This window comes from Paramormyrops kingsleyae, chromosome 9 (assembly GCF_048594095.1).
Source record: "Paramormyrops kingsleyae isolate MSU_618 chromosome 9, PKINGS_0.4, whole genome shotgun sequence".
NCBI classification, from domain to species: domain Eukaryota; kingdom Metazoa; phylum Chordata; class Actinopteri; order Osteoglossiformes; family Mormyridae; genus Paramormyrops; species Paramormyrops kingsleyae.
The window spans coordinates 10760948-10785279 of record NC_132805.1 but is presented as its reverse complement, the minus strand read 5'-3'; the positions used below and the strand labels follow the sequence as shown (position 1 = coordinate 10785279).

The 24332-nt window shown below is 50.9% G+C and overlaps 1 protein-coding gene across 2 annotated transcripts in view; it reads left to right on the top strand.

Annotated features, from left to right (window-relative positions):
• Positions 1-2865: 2865 nt before the first annotated feature.
• The window catches only part of rbms3 (RNA binding motif, single stranded interacting protein), a 150071-nt gene continuing 128604 nt past the window's right edge, over positions 2866-24332 (top strand). For both annotated transcript variants that reach the window (XM_072716314.1, XM_072716313.1), the window contains exon 1: positions 2866-3775. In XM_072716314.1, the coding sequence (XP_072572415.1) occupies positions 3701-3775 (75 nt within the window). In that variant the 5' untranslated portion in view covers positions 2866-3700. The remainder of the gene's footprint in view (positions 3776-24332) is intronic.

The window sequence follows — 24332 nt, the reverse complement described above, 5'->3', positions numbered from 1 at the left end:
CTGCTGATGACCAGCAGAGATTTACCCTGCTGCTGCAGTGCAGTCAGAAGATCTTACCAACCTTTTGTATGTGTTTTCCCCAAGTTGGGATCATAGTGGTCAGTTGTTGTGCACTTGCTCTCTCTGAAATACGCCTCTGCAGCGAGCCCAGTGCTTGCTTAGTCCTCTGCTTTGATAGCTATGAGTCAGTGCACCAGGCGGCTGTGGGTTTAGAACCCACCTAAAGCTCTATAGCTATTATTCTTTTCATAAATGTTGCTTTTTCTCCCCTAGACCCGCCATCCTTGAGTTCTGCTTTAAAGGTTCTTTTAAAGTTTAAAGAATTCATTTTATTCATGTTTGCAATTCCGGGTTTGGGAATTCCACAGCTCCCCCCGCTCCCGTCCTACCCTCCGGGCACTGGGTGCCTCCCTTCCCACCAGCCTGCCGTCCGTGCCGTGTGACAGAGAGCGATGCTTTGCCCTTCTGCCACCTGGCACCTGGCCGCGCACGGCGTTCAGACATGCGCGCCCCCAACGTCACCCCTGAGGAGCTCAGCCCGCTAATCCGCCATCGATGGCGGCATCGGCGCCATTCTGAAGATAAAAGCCGCCGATTGGTGACTCCTACCTGTGAGGGGAATCCCCTTTTCACCGGGAACTCCGCTTTGCTGTGCGACATATCGGTTCAGTTCTCCCTGAAAGGTCCTGGTGTTCATACGATAAAAAAATGCACCCTTTAAAATGAGGTAGCGATGAAATCGGAAGAGCTTGTTCCATTGGTCCCCACAGTGTTCTGTTTCCCTGACCTGACCCCCCCCCCACACACACACACATCGTATTTGTGGGGACTCTCCATTCATTTCTATGAGGCAAACTCAAATCACAATATGACAACCTTAACCCCTACCCAGCCCTAACCTTAACCATAAGTAACCAAATATAATACGAGATTTTTGGCATATTTAGTTTTTTGATTGCATTCACTGATCTTTGTGGGACCTGAAAAATGGTCCCCACAACTTCAAAATAACAGGTTTTTATCACATTGTGGGGGGCATTTGGTAAAATAAACCTAATCCACACACACACACACTCAGGGATGACAGGTGACTCTCTGACTCCTGCTGTTTTATTGCTCTTTCCCAAGCAGGCAGATACCCATCTCAATCTCTTGATCAGTTCTTTTTCAGAGTTCCCTGTCATGCCTTCCTGGCATGGCTACACCTCTTCCCAATGGAAAAGTTCCATGTTTCGATTTAAATATGTAACTTAAACATGATTCCATCTCAGACGCTGCGTTGTCAGGCAGCTTCGCAAACCTTCAGTCCTGTATGAAAACCACACCTTATGCTACCCCCACTAACCACCCACCCACCCTACCCGCGACTTTTACATCTGCTTAGCCGTTCATGGTCGTTCGTTCCTGGCGATCAATATGCCTTTAAAGAGACGGCGATCTTGAAGAACTTATTAACATCCACTGTATGACTTCTTAACGCCTGCAGCCATTAGTTATTGGTCAGATTAATTAATTAGCATCCCCTTTACCCCCCCCCCCCCCCCACTCCAGTGTTGTAAGGACTCTGTTTCTCTCTCTGTGCACCAGCTGCTCTCACATCAGTGTTTATGTTCTCCTCCATCGGGGTGTCTGTCCTGGGGCAGACAGAGTGTGCATCACCCAGGGCGTGAGATCCTGAGAGTCCTCTGTCTGGGAGGCACCTCTACAAACCCCACCTGGAATTGCCCCCCTTAAACGGTGAGAGGAGATAATCACCGTCGCTTATTGATTATCACTTCTGGTCTGTTATAAAGCAGCAGTTCACAGTGGGGAGAGTCAGACTGCGGACACCCCCCACCTGCCCCCCCCCGGCAGCTCTTTAAATACCAGCTCAGGTCTCTCCTTCGTCTCCTGAACCAAATAGGATGGTCAGCCGCAGACGTTTGGTCTTTCTTTTCATGTTTTTCTTTTCTTCTTACGCAGAGTGAATCTGTTTTATTTGCCCCCACCCATGTCACCATCTTGCGTAAAGCCCCCACTGCCCCTACTGGCGCATCTCACATGACCCGGCGCATGGATGGGCGTCGGCGTCCGTGGGACCGTCCGCTTGATCTGTGGGTGGGTCTGTGTGTCCTCATGGCCCTGCTCAGGCGTGAATCCAGCAGGATGTGGAGCCAAGGAGAACGGCGGCTGGATCGAGCCCAGCTTCGGCCGTCGGGAATGGACCGTAGATTAAAGGCATTTAATGGTTAATTAGGGCAGAGAAAAAGGCTAGGCAGTTGAGGATCACACACTAGCTGGCCAATTCTGTACTCTTTGTATCTGTTTGTGTGTGTGTGTGTACAGTCACACACTGTTCAATTAACTGCTGTCCTAACTGTGTGTAAGTCATTAGGGAAAAGAAAGTCAACTCTGAACAGAGCTGATTATTTGTGTGCGTGACAGACACTGAAAGTGAAAGTACAGGACACTGTGTGTGTGTGTGTGTCTGTATATGTTTGTGTGTGTGTGTGTGTGTCTGTATGTGTGTGTGTGTGTCTGTATGTGTGTGTGTGTGTGTGTCTGTATGTGTGTGTGTGTGTGTCTGTGTGTGTGTGTGTGTCTGTATATGTTTGTGTGTGTGTGTGTGTGTGTGTGTGTGTGTGTGCATGCACGTAAGTGAAAGCATATTCCCCAGTTTGTGTGTCTCTGCTGCATGTGAGGGTGGGAACTGGAGAACGGGGCAGTGAAGGCCGCAGTACCACTGGTGGCCAGAAGGGGGAGACATTTCCCATCCAGCTTGAAGGCGCCGCAGCCTTCTGGTCTGCGTCTGGCTCCCTCTCGGGTAGGGGAGGTGGGGAAGCACAGACGTCCCTCCCCCCCGGCCGGGAAGGGGACGGGCTAAGGCAGCACCGAGGACGAGCTCAAAGCGCGGAGGCAGTGAGCGGAGCAGACGGCTGCGAAGAGGCTGAGAGCGGCTCTGTCGGCAGGACTGGAGGAAGAGGCACACGCGCTCGCTCACGCACACGTACGCTCACGCACAGTCCCATCGAGGAGGAGCCCGAGGCAGGAAGCGCAGGCACCTTGGGACGGCCGGGATAGCGCCCTCTCTCTGTACTGCTCGTCGCTGCTCTCTGCTTGGAGTTTCCATTGTGTTTTTGCTGCAGTCACTCCATTCTTTTTTCGGCTTCTCGTTTTTGTTCGGAGGGACAGGCGCCTCTCAGCAACTCGGCTCCCCGACCCCGGGGCGGCAGGCACAGCGAGCGAGGGAGCGGCGGGGGAGAGAGAGAGAGAGAGCGCACTCAGGACATCTGTCAGGGAGAGCACACGAGCGGGTAGAGTGAGAGAGAGAGGGGGGGAGACAGCGGAGGTGTGGCATGAGCAAGGAGAGTCAGCCGGCTCTGTAGCAGACCAAGCGATACAACGCCTCCCCCCTTGCTCCCACGCCCCCCCAGCTTGACCACCCTCCTCCTCTCCTCTCTCCTTTCCTTCTTTCCTCTCCTCTCCTCTCCATCATCGCCGCCTGCCCGGCTCCTCCTCAGCGCCGCCCTAGTGCTCGCCGGCAGGCCGCAGGGGAGAGGACGATTTCGGCCGACTTCGGCCCCCAGGGCGTCCTGCCGACCCCGTACCTCTGCCACCCTCTTCTGCCCGCTGTTCCTGCCCTGGACACAGAGGGCGCCAGGCGGGCCAGCCTCTCTGCAGTTAGCAAGAATCCTGGTACAGCAAGACGGATTCCAGCTACATGGGCAAACGCCTGGAGCAACTGCCAATGTACCCCCAGTACACCTACTACTACCCTCAGTATCTCCAGACCAAGGTATGCGCCCCCCACCCCCCCACTCAGCCGCACGGGTCGGCTCACGTGGTGGCGCTGGAGTGTGGTTCCGGTCCGGTTGCGTTTCTTTCACCTGGGGGCCTTGGGAAGTGTCTGTTGGACTGGGCATCGTGTGATCAGGAAGCTGAAGGTTGATTGGCCACTGTGGCTCTCAGTGGGCACCCAGGCAGGGGCCTTGGGGAAAGAGGGGGGGGTCGCTCTGATTTTTATGGTGCGTGAAACGAACAACTGTTGGTTCCGTGTGTGGCTGTGTGAGCAAGCATGTCACTGCACACGTGTGTGTTTGTGACTGTATGGGTGATACTGCATGCCGCCGTTTTTGTGATTATTACATTGTAGGGACCAGATTTCCATACAATATGATAAAAACCTACAACTTTTCATTTTTTTATTTTTTTCAGCCCAATTTTATAGAAATCTGTGACTGCAATCAAAAAACTAAAAATTCCAAAGGACGAGTATTTTGTTTGGTTACTAGTTAATGTTAGACCTGGGTGGGGGTTAAGGGTTAGGGTTAGGGTTAGGGTTAGGGTTAGGGCTGGGTGGGGGTTAAGGGTTAGGGTTAGGGTTAGGGCTGGGTGGGGGTTAAGGTTGTCATTGTTGGGGTTAGGGTTTTGTCCATAGAAATGAATGAGCGGTCCCCAAAAAGATACGAGTGCAAGTGTGTGTGTGTGTGTGCGTGATACTATATACCGGCACGTGTCATACTGTGTGTGTGTGTGTGTGTGTGTGTGATACTATATACCGGCACGTGTGTCATACTGTGTGTGTGTGTGTGTGTGATACTATATACCGGCACGTGTCATACTGTGTGTGTGTGTGTGTGTGTGTGTGATACTATATACCGGCACGTGTCATACTGTGTGTGTGTGTGTGTGTGTGTGTGATACTATATACCGGCACGTGTGTCATACTGTGTGTGTGTGTGTGTGTGTGTGATACTATATACCGGCACGTGTCATACTGTGTGTGTGTGTGTGTGTGTGTGTGATACTATATACCGGCACGTGTGTCATACTGTGTGTGTGTGTGTGTGTGTGTGTGATACTATATACCGGCACGTGTGTCATACTGTGTGTGTGTGTGTGTGTGTGTGTGTGTGTGTGATACTATATACCGGCACGTGTCATACTGTGTGTGTGTGTGTGTGTGTGTGTGATACTATATACCGGCACGTGTGTCATACTGTGTGTGTGTGTGTGTGTGTGTGTGTGATACTATATACCGGCACGTGTCATACTGTGTGTGTGTGTGTGTGTGTGTGTGATACTATATACCGGCACGTGTGTCATACTGTGTGTGTGTGTGTGTGTGTGTGTGATACTATATACCGGCACGTGTGTCATACTGTGTGTGTGTGTGTGTGTGTGTGTGATACTATATACCGGCACGTGTCATACTGTGTGTGTGTGTGTGTGTGTGTGTGTGTGTGTGTGTGTGATACTATATACCGGCACGTGTCATACTGTGTGTGTGTGTGTGTGTGTGTGTGTGTGCGTGATACTATATACCGGCACGTGTCATACTGTGTGTGTGTGTGTGTGTGTGTGTGTGTGTGTGTGTGTGTGTGTGATACTATATACCGGCACGTGTCATACTGTGTGTGTGTGTGTGTGTGTGTGTGTGTGTGTGATACTATATACCGGCACGTGTCATACTGTGTGTGTGTGTGTGTGTGTGTGTGTGTGTGTGTGCGTGATACTATATACCGGCACGTGTCATACTGTGTGTGTGTGTGTGTGTGTGTGTGTGTGTGTGTGTGTGTGTGTGATACTATATACCGGCACGTGTCATACTGTGTGTGTGTGTGTGTGTGTGTGTGTGTGTGTGATACTATATACCGGCACGTGTCATACTGTGTGTGTGTGTGTGTGTGTGTGTGTGTGTGTGTGTGATACTATATACCGGCACGTGTCATACTGTGTGTGTGTGTGTGTGTGTGTGATACTATATACCGGCACGTGTCATACTGTGTGTGTGTGTGTGTGTGATACTATATACCGGCACGTGTGTCATACTGTGTGTGTGTGTGTGTGTGTGTGTGATACTATATACCGGCACGTGTGTCATACTGTGTGTGTGTGTGTGTGTGTGTGTGATACTATATACCGGCACGTGTCATACTGTGTGTGTGTGTGTGTGTGTGTGTGTGTGTGTGTGATACTATATACCGGCACGTGTCATACTGTGTGTGTGTGTGTGTGTGTGTGTGTGTGTGTGTGTGCGTGATACTATATACCGGCACGTGTCATACTGTGTGTGTGTGTGTGTGTGTGTGTGTGTGTGTGATACTATATACCGGCACGTGTCATACTGTGTGTGTGTGTGTGTGTGTGTGTGTGTGTGTGATACTATATACCGGCACGTGTCATACTGTGTGTGTGTGTGTGTGTGTGTGTGTGTGTGTGTGTGTGCGTGATACTATATACCGGCACGTGTCATACTGTGTGTGTGTGTGTGTGTGTGTGTGTGTGTGTGTGTGTGATACTATATACCGGCACGTGTCATACTGTGTGTGTGTGTGTGTGTGTGTGTGTGTGATACTATATACCGGCACGTGTCATACTGTGTGTGTGTGTGTGTGTGTGTGTGTGTGTGTGTGTGATACTATATACCGGCACGTGTCATACTGTGTGTGTGTGTGTGTGTGTGTGTGTGTGTGTGTGTGTGTGCGTGATACTATATACCGGCACGTGTCATACTGTGTGTGTGTGTGTGTGTGTGTGTGTGTATGTGTGGATTATGTTTTTATTACATTGTGGAGACCAAATGAGTCTCTGTATCCCGGAGTCTCTGTATCCCGGAGTCTCTGTGTGCTCCCAGCCGCTTCCAGCTGTACCTGCTTTGTGCTGCCAGCTGATTTGTAGCTGCACACATTTCTCCTGCCAGTGGCTCATCTCTCTTTCTCTCGCTCTCTCTCTCTCTCCTTCTCTTTCTCTCTCTCTCTCTCTCTCTCTCTTTTTCCCTGTCTTTCAGTATTTAACAGTTTGGGGGGGGGGGGCAGTGGGTGAGACCTCCTCAATCAGAGCCATTCCCCCTGGACACCCCCCCCCCCCCCTACCACCACCTACTTTGTTCTCAGATTGGATCTTCGGTTTAATGTCTGCCTCATCTGGGACTCCGTCCTCTTTGACTCCATTCGGGTCGAGAGAAAAAAAAAAACCAAAACACGCGTAGGTGAGAGGGCATTCAGGGATCACCGCACCTGGGCTCCGCTTGTGCACAACGCCCCCCCCTCCCCCCCCGCTAATGATCACTGATGAGAGGTTCTGTGGAAGCAGATGACGCATGTCAGTGGGGGCCAGTGTGACGTCTCAGCCGTGCAGCTCGTATTTGTGCTCACAGGGATGGTGGGGGGGGGTTAACCCGGTAAGAGTGGGGGGGGGGGGGGGGGGCGCCTTCAGGTTAATTGTAATTTTAACGTAGCTATGAAAGGATTAATTTCCCAGGAGAAAAATCATTCAGTGGAGGCTCTGGGTAGAGTTTGGGATTGGGGGGGGGACTGTGGCACAGTGAAGCTGTATCACTGTGTCAACAGAGAAGAAAAGGAGCCAATCACGTGGGTGACGGGGGGGGTCCGGTCTGGGGCAAAGGGCAGAATCCCCTCACTGTGTAGCTGTGCTGAGTGCGTCTGTCCCTAACGGTAAACCTTGAAAGAGAACCTTATGGAAACATTTAATGCCTGTTTTTTTTTTTTTTTTTAAAGTTAGCTTTTAAAGGCTTTTTTGGTTTTTGTCCTCCACTTTCTGGTATTTTTTTTTATTTGGGAATGCATGCGTTAAATCTGTCCATTTAGGTTTGCCGTTTTGAATGGGGGCGGGGTGGGGGAAGGCATATTTTCACTGAACTACCCCATAAATCAGCATGTTTTGTGAAATTTGGGCCGCTGTGTCCATTCTGCTATCGATCCATGAGCTGAGGCCGTTTTCGAGGAGAGGACAATCGGCATCGTGATTTCGCTTTTGTGAGGCAATTTCATGAGGACTTTCCTCCAGAACCTGCCGGAAGACTGCATCTCACCAGTGAAGCACTTAGAAAGTAGAGCTCCTTCTCGCTCCCCGGGAAGGAGGCAAGAGAAATCGATTGAGGAACCTTTAAATGTTTTTAGTTTTTTCACGCCTTCCCTCAGGACTCTCCTTCAGGCGCAGGTTCGAGGGATGGACTTGTGTGAGGTCGCCGTTTGTCACATAAATATAAATGTAAATATGTTACAGATTGGTACCCTGCCCAGACCTGGTGGTGAGGCGACGTAATCCAGGCCGTGCGAGAGTGTTACAGTAAGTGGGCAGGGAGGGCTGGAGGAACATTGCGATGAAGAAGCAGCACATCGCAGCAGCTGCAAACAAACACATCGCATGTATGCCAACTGTTAGTGTGACCAGACCTGAATAATTCATTTAGAAAGCAACACATGGAAAGCTTGTTAATGGGCAGTGTGTGGCGTTTAAGATGTTCCCTGTGTGTGTGTGTGTGTGTGTGTGTGAGATGGATACAGTGAGAGGAGATTCAGCATGAAGGTATGCCAGATCAGGACTCCCCTAAGGCGGGTCATGACCTCCAGAGGGATTATGGGACATTGGCAGGGAGGTCGTGAAATGACTATGAGTATGTTAATAAAACTTTTAAACTGGTGAAAATATTTCATTGTAAAAATAACCACACTGGTTGATTCTACTAAAGAAACCCCCACTCCAATCGGCAAAATCCAGGGGAACCCCTGGGGCAAAATGGGGGGGATTTGTCTCTCTCTCTCTCTCTCACACACATGCGCAGCTTGCGGGGTATAGGGCAGGGCTGTTCACGTCACGGCCCTCTAGGCCGCAGCCATTGCTGGTTTTCCAGCCTTCCTTTACCTGTGAGCCAGGTGTGAAGCCTCTGGCCAATCAGAATCAGTAATTATTAAACTAACTACCTGGGAGAACTGAAAACAAGGCCTGGATTTGGAATCGCGGGGCAGATTTAAAGAGCCCTGGTTTAGGGTGAGGAGGTCAAGGATATCAGAGGCATATACATTAACATATGGCCTATGTGCAGCATTGTGGTTACAGCACTGTCTCCTTCTGACGTGATCATTTGAAGATGGATGGCACCTTCAGAATCTCTGACTTCCTGCCAGGCATCCCCCACCCCCCACCCCTCAGTCCCCGTTTGCGATAACATGTCGTTTGTGCTCTAATTAGCTCTCAGAGTATCTCTGATAATTACCGTAATCAATAACGCCGTTACCTTGCCGTTCTGCAGAACGCCGCATTTAATGCGCATTTGCGGCCTGGAAGAAGCTTTTCAATTTCTTTCAATGGACTCTTCAGATTTAATTAGTCATTGTAATGCGATAGCCGCCACGGGCTCTGCCGGCACGTGGCGGTCCGGTCGCCTGGCGACGTTCCTCTCGGCCCTCATCTGAGCCGGGCACGGGGCCTGGGGCATCCCAGCGGGAGCTCCTCACCTGGCTACGGCGGAAGCGTAGTTTCCCGTCGACTGCCCTGGGGGCGGGGCACTTCCCCCTGTTGCCATGGCTCTGGGGCTGCCCTTGCACTGGCATCTGTTCCCACCTCTGTCAGATTTCCTGAGGACAGACCTGTGCTTTGGATTGCCAGGGAGAGCAGGAGAGGTGGGATCTAACCGGACTGAGCCCCATGCCGACGTGCTGTCATGTGACTCCCCACGCGCTGTCATGTGACTCCCCACGCGCCGTCATGTGACTCTCTGCACGCCCCTTAGCTAGTGAGCTCTGGGTTTCTGCCTCATTCGCCAGCAGTGACGGCGCCTCAGTCTGCTGACCCAGTGAATCCAGTATCACCATGTGACTCGTTTCTCTGTGCCAGTCTGATAATGGGCACTCGGCCTCCAGCTTCTTGCTCCGGTGTGGGACGCTTTGCAGCCTGGAGCTCACCCTTACCCACTGTAATACAGCCCATCCCCAACTCACCCGTCCAGCAATGACATGCTCTCTTCCAGGTGTGGGATTCAAACAGGCAACCTTCCGGACACACACGCTGTTAACAAAATTTGTTTTCTTCTTATCTTGGACTTGCTGTGGTTCTCTAACATTTTCAGCTTGTTATAAAAAATAATCCCATGCTGGTTCCTTCAGCCCCATGGGAGTGTGACTGTGGCTGTGATAATCAGCAGGGGCTGGTGGGCACCAAGGTGCATGGCATCAGGCACCAAGGTTTGGCCAGGAGGTGTGGGAGCCCAGGACAGACGAGTAATGTCACAGTGTTCCCAGCAAACTGCTGTTTTCTGCATTATTAACGAGCATCCAGCCGATAATGGGGTGGTGTTCAGAAGGGGGAGGCTATAAAAAAGCTATGAAATTTAATGTCTACAGAGTGAAGCATTTCCTTTTAGACTCCGCCTTCCATGCTTGTCTGTGGAAGCCCCGCCCACATGTATGTGGCCCCACCCACCCATAATGGGCACCCTTGTCAAACCGCCCCATCCCTGAGAACTTGGCTGTATCATTGCTGATGACTTATAGCCACAGCATGGAATAAAATATTTATGTCCATGTTTTCCAGTTTAGATGCATAATGGGCCGTCGTGCGGATCTGACTACTAGTGAAGACCGTGAGCTTTAATAATGACCTTCAGAGACCCCAAAGAGGCCCTGTGTTGCATTCTGCAAGTGGATCCCAAGGCAGCTCCAGCGACAGTGCCCTCAACTCATCTGATTCAGCTCTTTTAGGGTCTTACATTCTTTCTCAGTGCCGCTTGTGAATGAAAGGCTTCATTCACACGAATCATCTTTAAAAAAAATAAAATAAAATAAAAGAAGTCGCCTGAAACGGTGACTCTTCATGACTCACTTGGCAGAATGTGGATGGCGTGCCCCCTAGCGCACATGTGCCCCCCCCCCCCCCGTCTCCGTCCTTCAGATCACTCAGAGCGGTTAACACCTCCTGGAAGGGAGCCTCCAAGCCAAAAGTTTCGGGCAGGATGGCTTCAGGCTGTCACTCCAAGAGAGCCGATGAAAAGCCCCCTTTTCTGCCGCTGTGTTAAACAGGCAGGATTCCGCAGCTAATAAGTGGCTCATAATCAGGATCTAAACAAACAGATGTATCTATAACGACTGAGGTTGGCATCTGAGCCGGGCCGAGCCGCGCAGCGCTGGCCTGGATTACCGTGAGTAAACACGCCTTTGTCGTGGCCCGCCGCGCTCGTTTGCTCAGCCCTCTTGATTTTATTGGCCTAATGCGCCTGGCAGAGGCTCGCGGAGTTTTCTGGAACGTCCTCTGCTCCCCCCCCCCGTTCAGCTCAGACTTGTGGCAGCTAATCATGCTTAAATGTGTTGCTGTGTGTGTATCTGTGTGTCTGTTTTCCTCCTCTCCATCTAAAGCGTCTGGAGAGTGTGTGTCTTTTTATTTGCTGTTCTTTAGATGCTGCTAATCCCCCCTTGTCCCCCCACCGCCAAAATAATGCCCCCTACTTGGAAGGGTTCCTTGCTAGATCCCGGTGTTCCCTCTGAGAAGCAGCTGCGAGTAATTCCCACACGGAATCACTGGTGCGTCAGCCGGACATATCGGAACTCAGGAGTGAGACATCGGGGGGGGGGGGGGCAGCACTCGGTCAAACCCTCCGGAGAATCCAACAGGAGAGGAGATTGAGGACCGCAAGATCTCACATTGTATTTAGGTATCTCCTCTTGTCCTGGCTTCTCCGTCCTGAGTGCTGCTGGTGATGATGGGGAGTACATTCTGTTCTTCCCTTTAATTAGGAACACAGATTGCAACCCCCCCCCCCCCAAGAGTCACTCTGTGACAGAAAAGAAAGAGCCTGTTTGTACTTGACAGGTGTAAAGAAGACAGTGGTACAAAAAATAATTACATGGTAACAAGTACCAGTGGGATGGTCACTGTGTGTTTGTGTGTGTGTGTGTGTGTGTGTGTGTGTGTGCGAGTGATAACGTGTCACTGTCGCAGGCAGCACGGGACTTTAGGTGTGACTGGCACGTGTCAGATGAACTGCATAGGTATTGAAATGAAAAACAGTTTTTTGTACTTTAAAATAACCACTGACGGTGTCAGAATCTATCTTCCATGTCAGTTTCCATTTATTTCTTAGTTTGGGTGGTTTGAAGTCCTGGTGGGTATATTTATATAACCTCTGTCAATGTGTGCACTCGTGTGTGTGTCTGTGTGAATCGGTACCCCATAAGGCTCTGTAAGGGCTGGCAATATGGCTGCTCTGGGTGGCGGCGGCTAGTGGGATTTAGGTGTTAATGTGAAACAGCTCTCTCTGGTGCTGATCTATCTCTCTCTCTCACGAAGATCCGTCTCTCACTGGTGCAGATCCATGTCTCTCGTGAAGATCGTTCTCCATCTCACTCTGGTGCTGATCAGTCTCTCTCTAGTGGAGATCCTTCTCTCACCTGTGAAGCTTTGTCTCTTTTTGTTTTTGGTAGAGATTCATCTCTCTTATGAAGATCTGTCTCTCTCTGGTGGTGTTCTCAACTCTGACTCCGCCCAAGCCCTGCCCACAGCCACATCTCCACCCAGCTCTGACTCCGCCCAAGCCCTGCCCACAGCCACACCTCCACCCAGCTCTGACTCCGCCCAAGCCCTGCCCACAGCCACACCTCCACCCAGCTCTGACTCCGCCCAAGCCCTGCCCACAGCCACACCCAGGTCACACTTTGACTGCCTAAACTCTGCCCGTTGCCACACCCCCTCTCCCCATGGCCAACCTTCTCTAATCCATCCTACACTCTGCCATAGTTTCCGGACGGCGCACAGGACAGTCCGTTGCCATGGTGGTTCCCCCCTCCCTGACTGAACGCACTGCTATTGCTGTGTGTCTGTGTTTTTCTCCATTAAATGCTACCTGTTTTTTTCCCATATTTTCTCTCCAGCTGTTTCTCAGTGGGGGTGGTTCATGCCCATACTTCACTCCCTAGAATAGCAGCTGCCCACAGAGCATTTTCCCACTCGGTCTGGCTTTCCAGCCATTACACTGGAAAAGTGCTGGGCCTTCTTACTACTTTGTTTGAATTGTTAAAGGGTTTATTAGTGCCAATTTGTCTGACTCTGCATGCTGGCATTTTATGTTTTTTGATGCAATAATTTCTTAAGATCTCGGTCGACCGTAATAGGCGTATCACGCACATTTTGCCCAAATGCCGAAAATGAACTTGTATAACTTCCACCTTATCGTCCCCGGCATCGCAGAGAGGGCTGTGGCTAAATCGGGCTAATCGTATTTTTCGTGGCAAAATAAACGCGCTTTCTCAGCAATCCCCCTTGCTGCCTTTCCGCTGGAATCGTACGCCTTGGGTGGAGTGCCGCGGCCCGGCCCGGCCCGGCCCGGCGGTGAAGAAGCCCGTACCATGCACCTCTTTGGCCGCTCTGCCATCATTCACCCCATTTATTCTGACCCCTGCCCAGTGCTTCTCCATTGGCAAACAAAATGGAATAAAGACAAAAATTGTGCCAAAGTTGAGTTTTTAAAAGTATTTCAAAACATAACAATGGCTGGAATCACACATTTTGAGGCTCGCTTCCGCAGGCTCGGGGTTTGATACTCACATTTCTCTTTCTCACTCTTTCACTCTCTGCTCTTTTACTCAGCCTTGTTTCTCCCTCTTTTTCTGTTTTCTTCTCTCCCTCTGTTTTTCTCTCTCATTATGTGTTTTCCTTCAGACCCGTATTTTTGAGTTTCCTTGTCTTGTGCTGCGTGTCCTGTCCCTACCTGAACTCTGTTACTCCACAAGATGAAAACCACTTCCTTAACAAAGCTGCTATTCACAACCTCGTGCTTCTGTTTGCGTCTCTGGCGCGTGAGATGCAGTTATAGTGAGGTCATGTGAGGTCTAAAGGGGCTGAGGGCCTCATACTCAGATATGGGTCAAGGAGGTATACAGGGTAATGTCAAAGTCTGGGTTGACCCTATTGATTTTACTCAACCTTTCTCTGTGTTCCTGACAGATCTGGAGTGGGTTGTTTTATCTGGTCTTTCTTGAGGATCAGGAGAGTGAAATTTTGCAGTATTTCATGAAAACCATTGGGGATTTTCTCTGTAACCATCAGGAGTCCAGTTCAGTCTCCTTTCCGACCATGGGCAGTGATGCAGATGTTCATCTTGTGAGGTGTCGGTGGTGGGGGGGTGCTGGGGAAGGAATTTGGTTCCGCCGGACAAAACCGAAAATGGAAGTGTTCGCGTCTGACGAAAGCCAGACTTGGCATCTGGAGGAAACCCTTGAAGGCACTGAAGCGTCAGGAAGCCCAGATGAGCCGAGCAGCGAAACGCTGATGGACAGGCTGGCTGAACGTGCTCAGAAATCATTGCTTCTCCTCCAGCTCTGCCTTGGGCCGGCAATTTCAAACATAATCAGTTTTATCTGCTGATAATGAATTCGGCCGACACAAAACTGCGATCTTTTCTCTGGAGGGATTTTCCGTGTCCGTTGACATCTTATTTTTATTGAGTGTTCCTTCCCTTGGTTTGTTTGCCTCCCCCTCGCCCCATTTTCTCCAAGGTCTGTTAGATGTTATTCCACAGGGTCAGAGGTCAGCGCTGCTTTGGCGTTAGCCCACAAGCCACGCAGATTGAATGGTGACCCCGGGAGCAGGTTGGTGCGAGACGGAGGCAAAATCCAATCTTGTCGTGTCGGGCACCTCTGAGCCAAAGCTGCTTCCTGGGCTGCTCTCGGTCCGCAGGCCGGGGGAGGTCGGGCTGCAGTGGGACACACCTGAACCGTGGTAACCTCATTGATTATCCTGACCGCAGTGGATTTCTGTGTAGGCCAGTCATGTGGTAAAACATGCCGTGTTAACCGCAGCCCGGATTATAGCTTAACGTTTGTGAAATTCGCACAAGCTCCGTTTTGTATGTGCTGTCGAGCCAGAGTGCCAAGAGTTTAAAATATAATTTAGAAGCGCTACAACAGGCTAATGCTAGCGCCTTTTCCGCCATTGGCTCCTATGTGTATAAACATCAGGCGTCATGTCGTGGAAAAGGGAATGTTTCCATGCAAGTTTCAAGACCAACAAGCTACCGTCTGTGTCGTCCCGTCATTGACCTCCTCCGACCCCATAGGAGCCGAATGCCGCTTCCCGAATAAGGACAGAAAGCCGTCAATCCAGAAAGACGAATACCGTCATTCCCAATCAAGGCACCGCTGTGCTTCTCCATCTTGTCACTTTAATTCTGTAGACCTTTCTGTTAAGCTTAGCACATGGAAATTATTAACGTTAAGAGCTGTTTATTTATTTTAAATGTCCAGGTGGCTTGGATGAGTCCGTTGAAAGGCTGACCTGAGCTCTCTGAGCCGCCCATGTGCTGGATACCAATGTGTTAAGCAAACGCACTGTCTCCCTGCACACAATGATCTGCCCTTCATCACCTGGCCACATTCCACTGATTAGTGTCTCCTTTCCCTGTCAGTGTCTTGCTCTTCCTCACCTCTTAAAAACACTGCTGCTCTGAAGGCACTGTGTCTCACCTCGGGGTGGTGGGGGGCATTTCTGTCCTTTTATAGTGTGGTTCTGTTCCTCTTTCTATCAAGTGCTGTTCCTTTCCTTTTGTAGAGATCTCTTCCTTTCCTCTTAGAACCCTGTTGCTCTCTTTATCGAGGGCTGTTCCACTCAATCGAGGGCTGTCCCTCTTGTCTTGTAGAGATCTCTACCTTTCCTCTTAGAACCCTGTTCCTCTCTTTATCGAGTGCTGTTCCTCTCTCTGTCGAGTGCTATTCCTCTTTTCTTGCAGAGATCTTTTCCTTTCCTCTTAGAACCCCGTTTATCGAGTGTTGTTCCTCTCTCTGTTGAGTGCTATTCCTCTTTTCTTGCAGAGATCTCTTCCTTTCCTCTTAGAACCCTGTTTTTTTCTTTATCGCATGCTGTTCCTTTCCTTTAACAGCGATCTCTTCCTTTCCTCTTAGAACCCTGTTTATCGAGTGCTGTTCCTGTTCTCTTGTAAAGATCTCATCCTTTCCTCTTAGAATCCTGTTCTTTATTGAGTGCTGTTGCTCTCTTTACTGAGTGGAGCCATCAAGGCGTGACTTTCGTTTGAACATTGGGGGTTGAGGTCTCCACCAATTTAGGGGGAGACATGAGTACACCCCCCCATCCCCCTGTAATTTACACCCATTGAGTCCTGTTCCTCTCGGTATTCTGTTTCTCTATCAAGGTTCATTTATCAATTGCACAACAGTCCGGCCATGAGCTGTACAATCCACAATGAAATGAGCTCCCTATCTTTCTTTCTCTTTCCTTCTTTGTCTCATGCTCTCTCTCTCTCCCTTTACTACTCTCCCTTCACTGTTTCCTGTCTCTAATGCTTCTTCTATCTGATATCTCACTCATTGCCTCTGTGTATTTTCCTGTACCTCCGTCCACCGACACCACCAACGTTATCTCACTATCTGTCTCTAAAAAAGAACAAAAAACCAATTCTGCTGTGTTGCAGAAATGGGTTCTCCGTCCAGGTGCACACAACCCCACGTGTGTGTGCTTTTGACTGCGTGGGAATGCAGACTGGGGCAGGGCTGGTTCACAAGGCCGTCTCCAGGTCAGCCTCACGGTTCGCGGTGAGACGGGTTCCCCCCGTTGCGATTCGCTTCTCCAGCAGGCCACAGCTAAACACACTCACTGCTTAGGCATGAAGCGGTACTGGCTGTTTGCTTTTTTAGCGATCTGGAATTGGTTGGGAATCCCACTGATCGTATCCATTGGAGGTGGTGAGAGGGTGTAATATGGCCTTGGGGGGGGGGGGTAGCCCCCACCTCCAATTAGTGCTGCATTGTCTGTCTGAAGGCATGAATTATTGAGTGTGGCCGTCTGTCCCACCCCCCCACCCCCCCCCCCCCTTCACTGGCCCCTCCCTCATTCATGAACTCAGCTGCTGGATGCTACTCTGAGAGCAGGTTGTGAAGAGTGAGATGTGAGTATGCCCCCCCCCCCCCCTTTTAAAGGCTGTGGTATGCCCCCCCCCCCCGCCAGACACACACCGAATCAATTAGCAGCATTTCTGGGAAAGTGCTTTTCTGAGGAACCACTCCGGGGAAGTGAGCGATATGTTCCTTAAAATTTTCCGGAAAATGGCCATGTGGGCGGACTGAACATCGGGAGCAGAGGGTGCAGGGAAAGGAGGCGGGGAGGGGGGGGGGGTGGTCATGGCTCACCGCTGTCCAGATGGGGGACTTACTGGTTGGCTGGTGCTGACCACGTGTTTGGCTTGGTCCGGCCAGGAGCAGTCATCAGATGTGGCTGCGGTGGGATTTAAGAAAAGACACAAGAGACAATAAACTTCCGGTGACTGACCGCGCTGACAGTGCTGACCACTTGAACGCCGTTTCACTCAAACCACACTAACCACTTTGACCGTTGCTTTAGACTAGTCACCCTTGCCTACCCAGTTGGCTGACCATACTCGGACCTCTTAGTGATGACCACACAGCCACACATAACTCCACGCTTCCTGTGTTGACCATACTTACTGCATTGACCACTTCCACTGCTCCTCCACACAGTCCCACACTGACCACATTGACCGCTCCTCCACACAGCCCCACACTGACCACACTGACCGCTCCTCCACACAGCCTCATACTGACCACATTGACCGCTCCTCCACACAGCCCCACATTGACCGCTCCTCCACACAGCCCCACACTGACCACATTGACCGCTCCTCCACACAGTCCCACACTGACCACATTGACCGCTCCTCCACACAGCTCCACACTGACCACATTGACCGCTCCTCCACATACCCCCACACTGACCGCTCCTCCACACAGTCCCACATTGACCACATTGACCGCTCCTCCACACAGCCCCACACTGACCACATTGACCGCTCCTCCACACAGCTCCACACTGACCATATTGACCGCTCCTCCACACAGCCCCACACTGACCATATTGACCGCTCCTCCACACAGCCCCACACTGACCATATTGACCGCTCCTCCACACAGCCCCACACTGACCATATTGACCGCTCCTCCACACAGTCCCACACTGACCACATTGACCGCTCCTCCACACAGCCCCACACTGACCACATTGACCGCTCCTCCACACAACCCCACACTGACCACATTGACCGCTCCTCCACACAGCCCCACACTGACCATATTGACCGCTCCTCCACACAGCCCCACACTGACCACATTGACCGCTCCTCCACACAGCCCCACACTGACCATATTGACCGCTCCTCCACACAGCCCCACACTGACCATATTGACCGCTCCTCCACACAGTCCCACACTGACCATATTGACCGCTCCTCCACACAGTCCCACACTGATCATATTGACCGCTCCTCCACACAGCCCCACACTGACCACATTGACCGCTCCTCCACACAGCCCCACACTGACCATATTGACCGCTCCTCCACACAGCCCCACACTGACCACATTGACCGCTCCTCCACACAACCCCACACTGACCACATTGACCGCTCCTCCACACAGCCCCACACTGACCATATTGACCGCTCCTCCACACAGCCCCACACTGACCACATTGACCGCTCCTCCACACAGCCCCACACTGACCATATTGACCGCTCCTCCACACAGTCCCACACTGACCATATTGACCGCTCCTCCACACAGCCCCACACTGACCACATTGACCGCTCCTCCACACAACCCCACACTGACCACATTGACCGCTCCTCCACACAGCCCCACACTGACCATATTGACCGCTCCTCCACACAGCCCCACACTGACCACGTTGACCGCTTCTCCACACAGTCCCACACTGACCATATTGACCGCTCCTCCACACAGTCCCACACTGACCACATTGACCGCTCCTCCACACAGCCCCACACTGACCATATTGACCGCTCCTCCACACAGTCCCACACTGACCATATTGACCGCTCCTCCACACAGCCCCACACTGACCATATTGACCGCTCCTCCACACAGCCCCACACTGATCATATTGACCGCTCCTCCACACAGTCCCACACTGACCACATTGACCGCTCCTCCACACAGTCCCACACTGACCACATTGACCGCTCCTCCACACAGTCCCACACTGACCACATTGACCGCTCCTCCACACAGCCCCACACTGACCATATTGACCGCTCCTCCACACAGTCCCACACTGACCACATTGACCGCTCCTCCACACAGCCCCACACTGACCATATTGACCGCTCCTCCACACAGCCCCACACTGACCACATTGACCGCTCCTCCACACAGTCCCACACTGACCACATTGACCGCTCCTCCACACAGCCCCACACTGACCATATTGACCGCTCCTCCACACAGTCCCACACTGACCACATTGACCGCTCCTCCACACAGTCCCACACTGACCACATTGACCGCTCCTCCACACAGCCCCACACTGATCATATTGACCGCTCCTCCACACAGCCCCACACTGACCACATTGACCGCTCCTCCACACAGCCCCACACTGACCATATTGACCGCTCCTCCACACAGTCCCACACTGACCACATTGACCGCTCCTCCACGCAGCCCCACACAGACCACACTGATCACTACTCCATGCAGCTTTGACCACTCTGACCACTTGCGTCCAGGCTACCCACTTCCTAAAAGCACGCAGTAATTGGAGCTGCATGCTGCACCCATCAGCGTGGCGGTCCTGCATGCACACGTTCCTCCTCTAACAGAGCCGTCAGCCGCAGCAGCTCATTATGCAGCCTGCGGCAGTAATGCGATAAAACCAGCCCCAATCAGACATAATCCCCGGCTGTAATTGGCACTTAGTATGCCGACTGAGGCAGACAGGATTGTTCTGTGAAGAGGAATTGCCTCTGTGTACAACACGACTTTTATTATGCAAAAATAATTGGATTTCTTCCTTGCCCGCTTGCCATTGGCTCTCTTGCGCACAAAAGTCGACTTCAAGTAAGAACCAGAAGTCATTTTTTGCGTGGACTGTGTGCCGCTGGAGTTATACCCAAGAGCACAGGGCCGCTTGAGTTAATGCTTTCAACTTCCAGAGATGTTCAAAACAGTGGACGTCTGTTTTGAGACCGTGACACAAATAAAACATGCAATTCATTTGCCTGATGTTAAAGAATTGTAAGACAAAAGTTAGTAAGTTAATAGGGTTACTAATTTAACTTTTTTATCTAACGAGTAATCAACACTTCGGATGTAATACTCCATTAAAAATGATCATTTTATTATTTTCTTTCATTATTAATTTCAATGTGTTTTATATTTAAATTATAGCCCTCAGGCACAAACACACGCACAGACACACAAACACAAAAAACTTTATTCTGCTTTTTTAAGGAAATTTAAATTTATGGAATAATTTTACTTTTTCGTTTTTTTTATTTTGGTAGAGTTAGGAGTAATTACTACTTCTAGAGTCAGCCTCAGCGAGAAAGACCGTGCAAAGATACACACACATACCCGTGTGTTTTGATTTAAAAAAAAAAAAAAAATTTGCATCCTGTGTGTAAAATTTTGCTGATGGAAGGGAAGCTGCTGAGCTCAGATGAGTGAATGTGGTGGAGGGCAGAGGGAGGGAGAGAGTGAGAGTTGAGCATGTGTCCTTCAGGGAGTCCTGGAAGCTTGGCTGCAGGGGCTGCCAGTCTTTCCACTTGCGTCACACACTCTGTCTGTTCCTCTTTCCCACACACACACACACACACACACACACACACACACCGACGCCCCCTAGCACTCATCTTGTGGCTCTCTGGAGTCTCTCTACGCGTTTCCCTGAGTCTGGAGCTGAACCCGGCCCATATCAGCTGCAGCGTCATGGTGATCTTACAGTATGGGGGCTGACTGTGAGAAGCTCTTGGGCTAGCAGGTAATGCGAGCAGAGTGGGGCCCTCCTGAACCCAGCTACGACGTCCTGTTAGCACTGGAAGTGGCTGAAAAGGGAATGAGGCCAAACAGACACCTATGTGTAAGGAGGAGGTGAGGGAGGGTCACTCCGCTCCTCGCGGTCGGCCGGCTCTGCCTCCCGGGGACCCCAGCAAAACCGCTCATGTACCACTTTCTGTTTTTCAGCCAGAGCACGGGACCTAAAATGGAGGCCGCATATTACCGACAGACGGTTTGCCCCGTTGTGTGTTGTGCATGTCTCGTGCGTGTGTCGTCTTTGAACGCCTGGCCTTTAAACACAGGCAGTCTCTCATTGAAACACGTAATTTTATACAGCTGCCTCTTTGCCATTGAAAATGAAGTAGGTTAAAACTGATAGCTGTAACCTTTTCAGGGTAACGGGATCCGGCGATTAAATAAATCAAGATGTTCCGCAATCCCTGGTTTTCATCTGGAAGCGGATTATTTCCCGGTGCATTGCGAGACAGATGCCCTGCTGGTGACGTCGGCTGCGGGGGACAGTCCCACCGGCTCCTGGCTAATACCTGAACCGATAGCTTGGAAAGAAAATTCGAACCTACCCAGGCTATCGGTTTATAATAATTGAAATATTAAAGTGGCCATAATGGAGTCCTGATATACGACTGCAAAGCCAAACAAAGAGTGACGCTGCTTTTATAGGAGGAGATGGAAGTAGATCCTCGGAGCAGGTAGCGGTGACCAGTAATGCTGGTCATCACGGGCACCCAAGCAGATGACATGTCTCCCAAATATAGAGGTTACTTGTGCACATGCATGAGGGGAGATGGATGGGGGCCGGTGCATTCTTTTACCCGTGTGGCTTGAAAAATGATGGTAGATTCTAATGCTTTTTTTTTTTGCCTCCTCTCGTGCAAAAGATAACACTGGCAAAGTGTTGCATTCTGGGAGTCCGCTCGGCCCACGAGACGGACGGAAGAATTTAATTAACGTGAGAGCCCCGGGGGACGTTCTGGAGATATAATGGATTACCAATGACCCTCCTTAAAAGCCAGGCTCTGCTTCCTCCGGCGAACTCCGTGTGGTTCTGAGCCGTCTCTGTGAAAGCGCATTTCCTCCCTCTGATGTGGAACGGTTTGGAGGGGGGCAGAGGGGCTTCATGAGCCTTTTAGTGAATTAATCTAAGGGCATGTCTTGTTTCACCACACACTGGAAGGCCTCCCAGTGATACATGTGGGCTTTTCCAAAAAAATCCTGTCTGCTTTTGGTGCAAAACTGGCTTGCCTTAAGCTCGCCCCTTTCTAGCATGGCTGCCCCCTCCTTCAGGGCGCCCCAATCCAACATGGCCACCAGTCGGCAAACTCTGCTGTGTTTCGCCAAACCCGGGCTGCAAATACTGTGAACTCCAGCCAGGTTTGCTCATGGGCTGGATGTTTAGGAACCAATGCACACATACCTTACCACCTTTCAATAAAAAACAAAAAAATATGGCAGTGTTTAAAACAAATCTGTGCTTTCACAGCGTGATCTGTCTGCGCTCCTCCTTTAAAATGGCCATGGGTTTATGGCCTATTGGTAATAAGGGTCCATCTGTTCCCAGTGCCCCAAGTTACCCCCGTAAAGGAGCAAAATGCCAGCTTAACGAGTCAGATTAGTGTTACGGATGGGTAGCTGCCCGCCTGCTAGGACCAAGACCCCTTGTAATTGATTAATAAGGCCTCACTTTGCCTCATTGTTGCCGGGTGACAGCTATCCGCCTCTCTCCCTGTCGTGCCATTTGCCGTCCTTGGCGAAAAGGAGGGGGGCGGGCCGCGAGCCACAGGCTCCCCATTCTCATGCTAATCTCCCTGGGGGGGGGGGGGGGACAAAGCATGAGAAGTCAGTCTTGGGTTTTCCGGGCGGATGTCCGCACGATAATCCTCGAGGCGCTGGGCAGCGCTCCCAGTCTTTGTGTGGCCAGGGGGGATGTGGAAAGGCCGGGAAGAACAGAGGAGGGACACCAGAAAACTCTGAAGGCGCCTCCCAGGTGACAGTGGCAACGTAAGGGACGTATCTGAGGGGACGACTGAGATCACATGCACCATACATCTCATAATACCCACTCAGTAAACACTGACCCCCAGACTAGTAACAGGGCCACAGTGATCATCTCAATAGTCGCTTGTCAGGTCTGCTCACCCGGGTTCGAGGAGTAAAGCCGAGTGTGGCCGCTTTCATTCCCGTCCTCGTTTTTAGCTGCAGCGCAGTCAGATTGTGGTATCAGCAATGCCCACCTCCCGTGACTCTTTTTAGCTGCTGAACATGCTGACGTTTCAGAGATGGCTGTGGGAATATTTCCTTTTTTTTCCCCCCCACATAGGATGTCTCTCAGAAGGTATAAATCAACATCTGGCATGGGTGGCAGAAGGGGGCGGAGTCCTGGGTCACATGATGGACACTTACAGTGCCATCGGTCCATGTGACAGATATTATGATGCCTTTTTTTGAAGCTTTTTTTGTTATTCCTCGTGCAAACCCTGGTTACCAGCCAATGGGGGGGGGGGGGTGTCTTGCCCGGACACATGGTGTCTGGTGGGGTTGCTGAGAACCACGCCTCATGCATGTGGGAGAGGGCTGAGACAGGCCACAACACACTCAATTCTGCTGTGATGAGTCACCCAACAAAATGACACTCGTCTGGGGATTAAGAAAATCCACTTGAATACTCTGCTGTCCACCAGGCTTCCTCTCCTCAGTCATACACAAGCCTCATTCCCACTTTCCAGAGAAGAGAATGTCATGTTTTTTACTTTTAATCTCTTACCCTCATTGGTCTTTTCGTGGAGATTTACAGCGGGGCCGCTTCTCCGTCCACGACGTCTTCTCGCCCAGGCTTTTCCGTGGCACTCTTTTGCTTTCCTCGTACCAGTAATTTTCCCCAGAGAGGAATAAGGGTGTTTCTGCTGGTGCCGGCACAGTGGCCAGAGCAGATTATGCGTGTCGGGCAGTCGTCACCGCTCAGACCCCGCTAATGTAGCGGAAGAGCCATTGCTCTTTTTTTAATGAGAATCTTGGTCAGAATTCTACCCAAGTCTTAAAGCTCAGTCCCAGCTAAACTGTCAACACAGAATCTCATCACTAATATTCTGCCTGACCCCCTTCACCTCATTGGGCAGAACGTCAGTGTCTGAACCAATCAAATATGACCCATGTGAAAACATAAATAGCCATTAATAGTCTTCTACCAATCAGGAGATGAACAGATCCCAAGAACCCTGGGTAATGTGGTCTTCACACATGACATTTGCCTTCACTCTGGTGGTGCCACTTTACCAGTGGCTAAGAAGTGGTTTTTATCTCTGTCTGTTAGGGAAGTATGCAATTCCATACAGCTAACACCCAGTGAATGCATGCCTTATATATTACATGCAAAGAAGTTTTACTGAATAGCCTTCAACACTCAGCACTGGGTGAATTGAGCACTTTCAGCCGGAATGAGTCAACTTGCTCAGAATAGCCTGATCTCATAACTTGCTAATGTTCTTTTATTATGCTGAATGGGGTTGGCATGGGCGGGGCTTTCATAGCCTGAAGGTATTTTGCTGAGCTTAAGAAGAAGTTCCCTGGACCCATATGCTAGGGACTTCTTTCAATATGTGGCACGTATTTCATCCATGATGTTTTGACACCCCGTGCAGTGGGTGGCCCCACCTTATGGCTACGCTTGGATAAGCAGACAGACGGACAGACGCAAAGCGGCCTGTCACTCGCCTTTCGGACGCA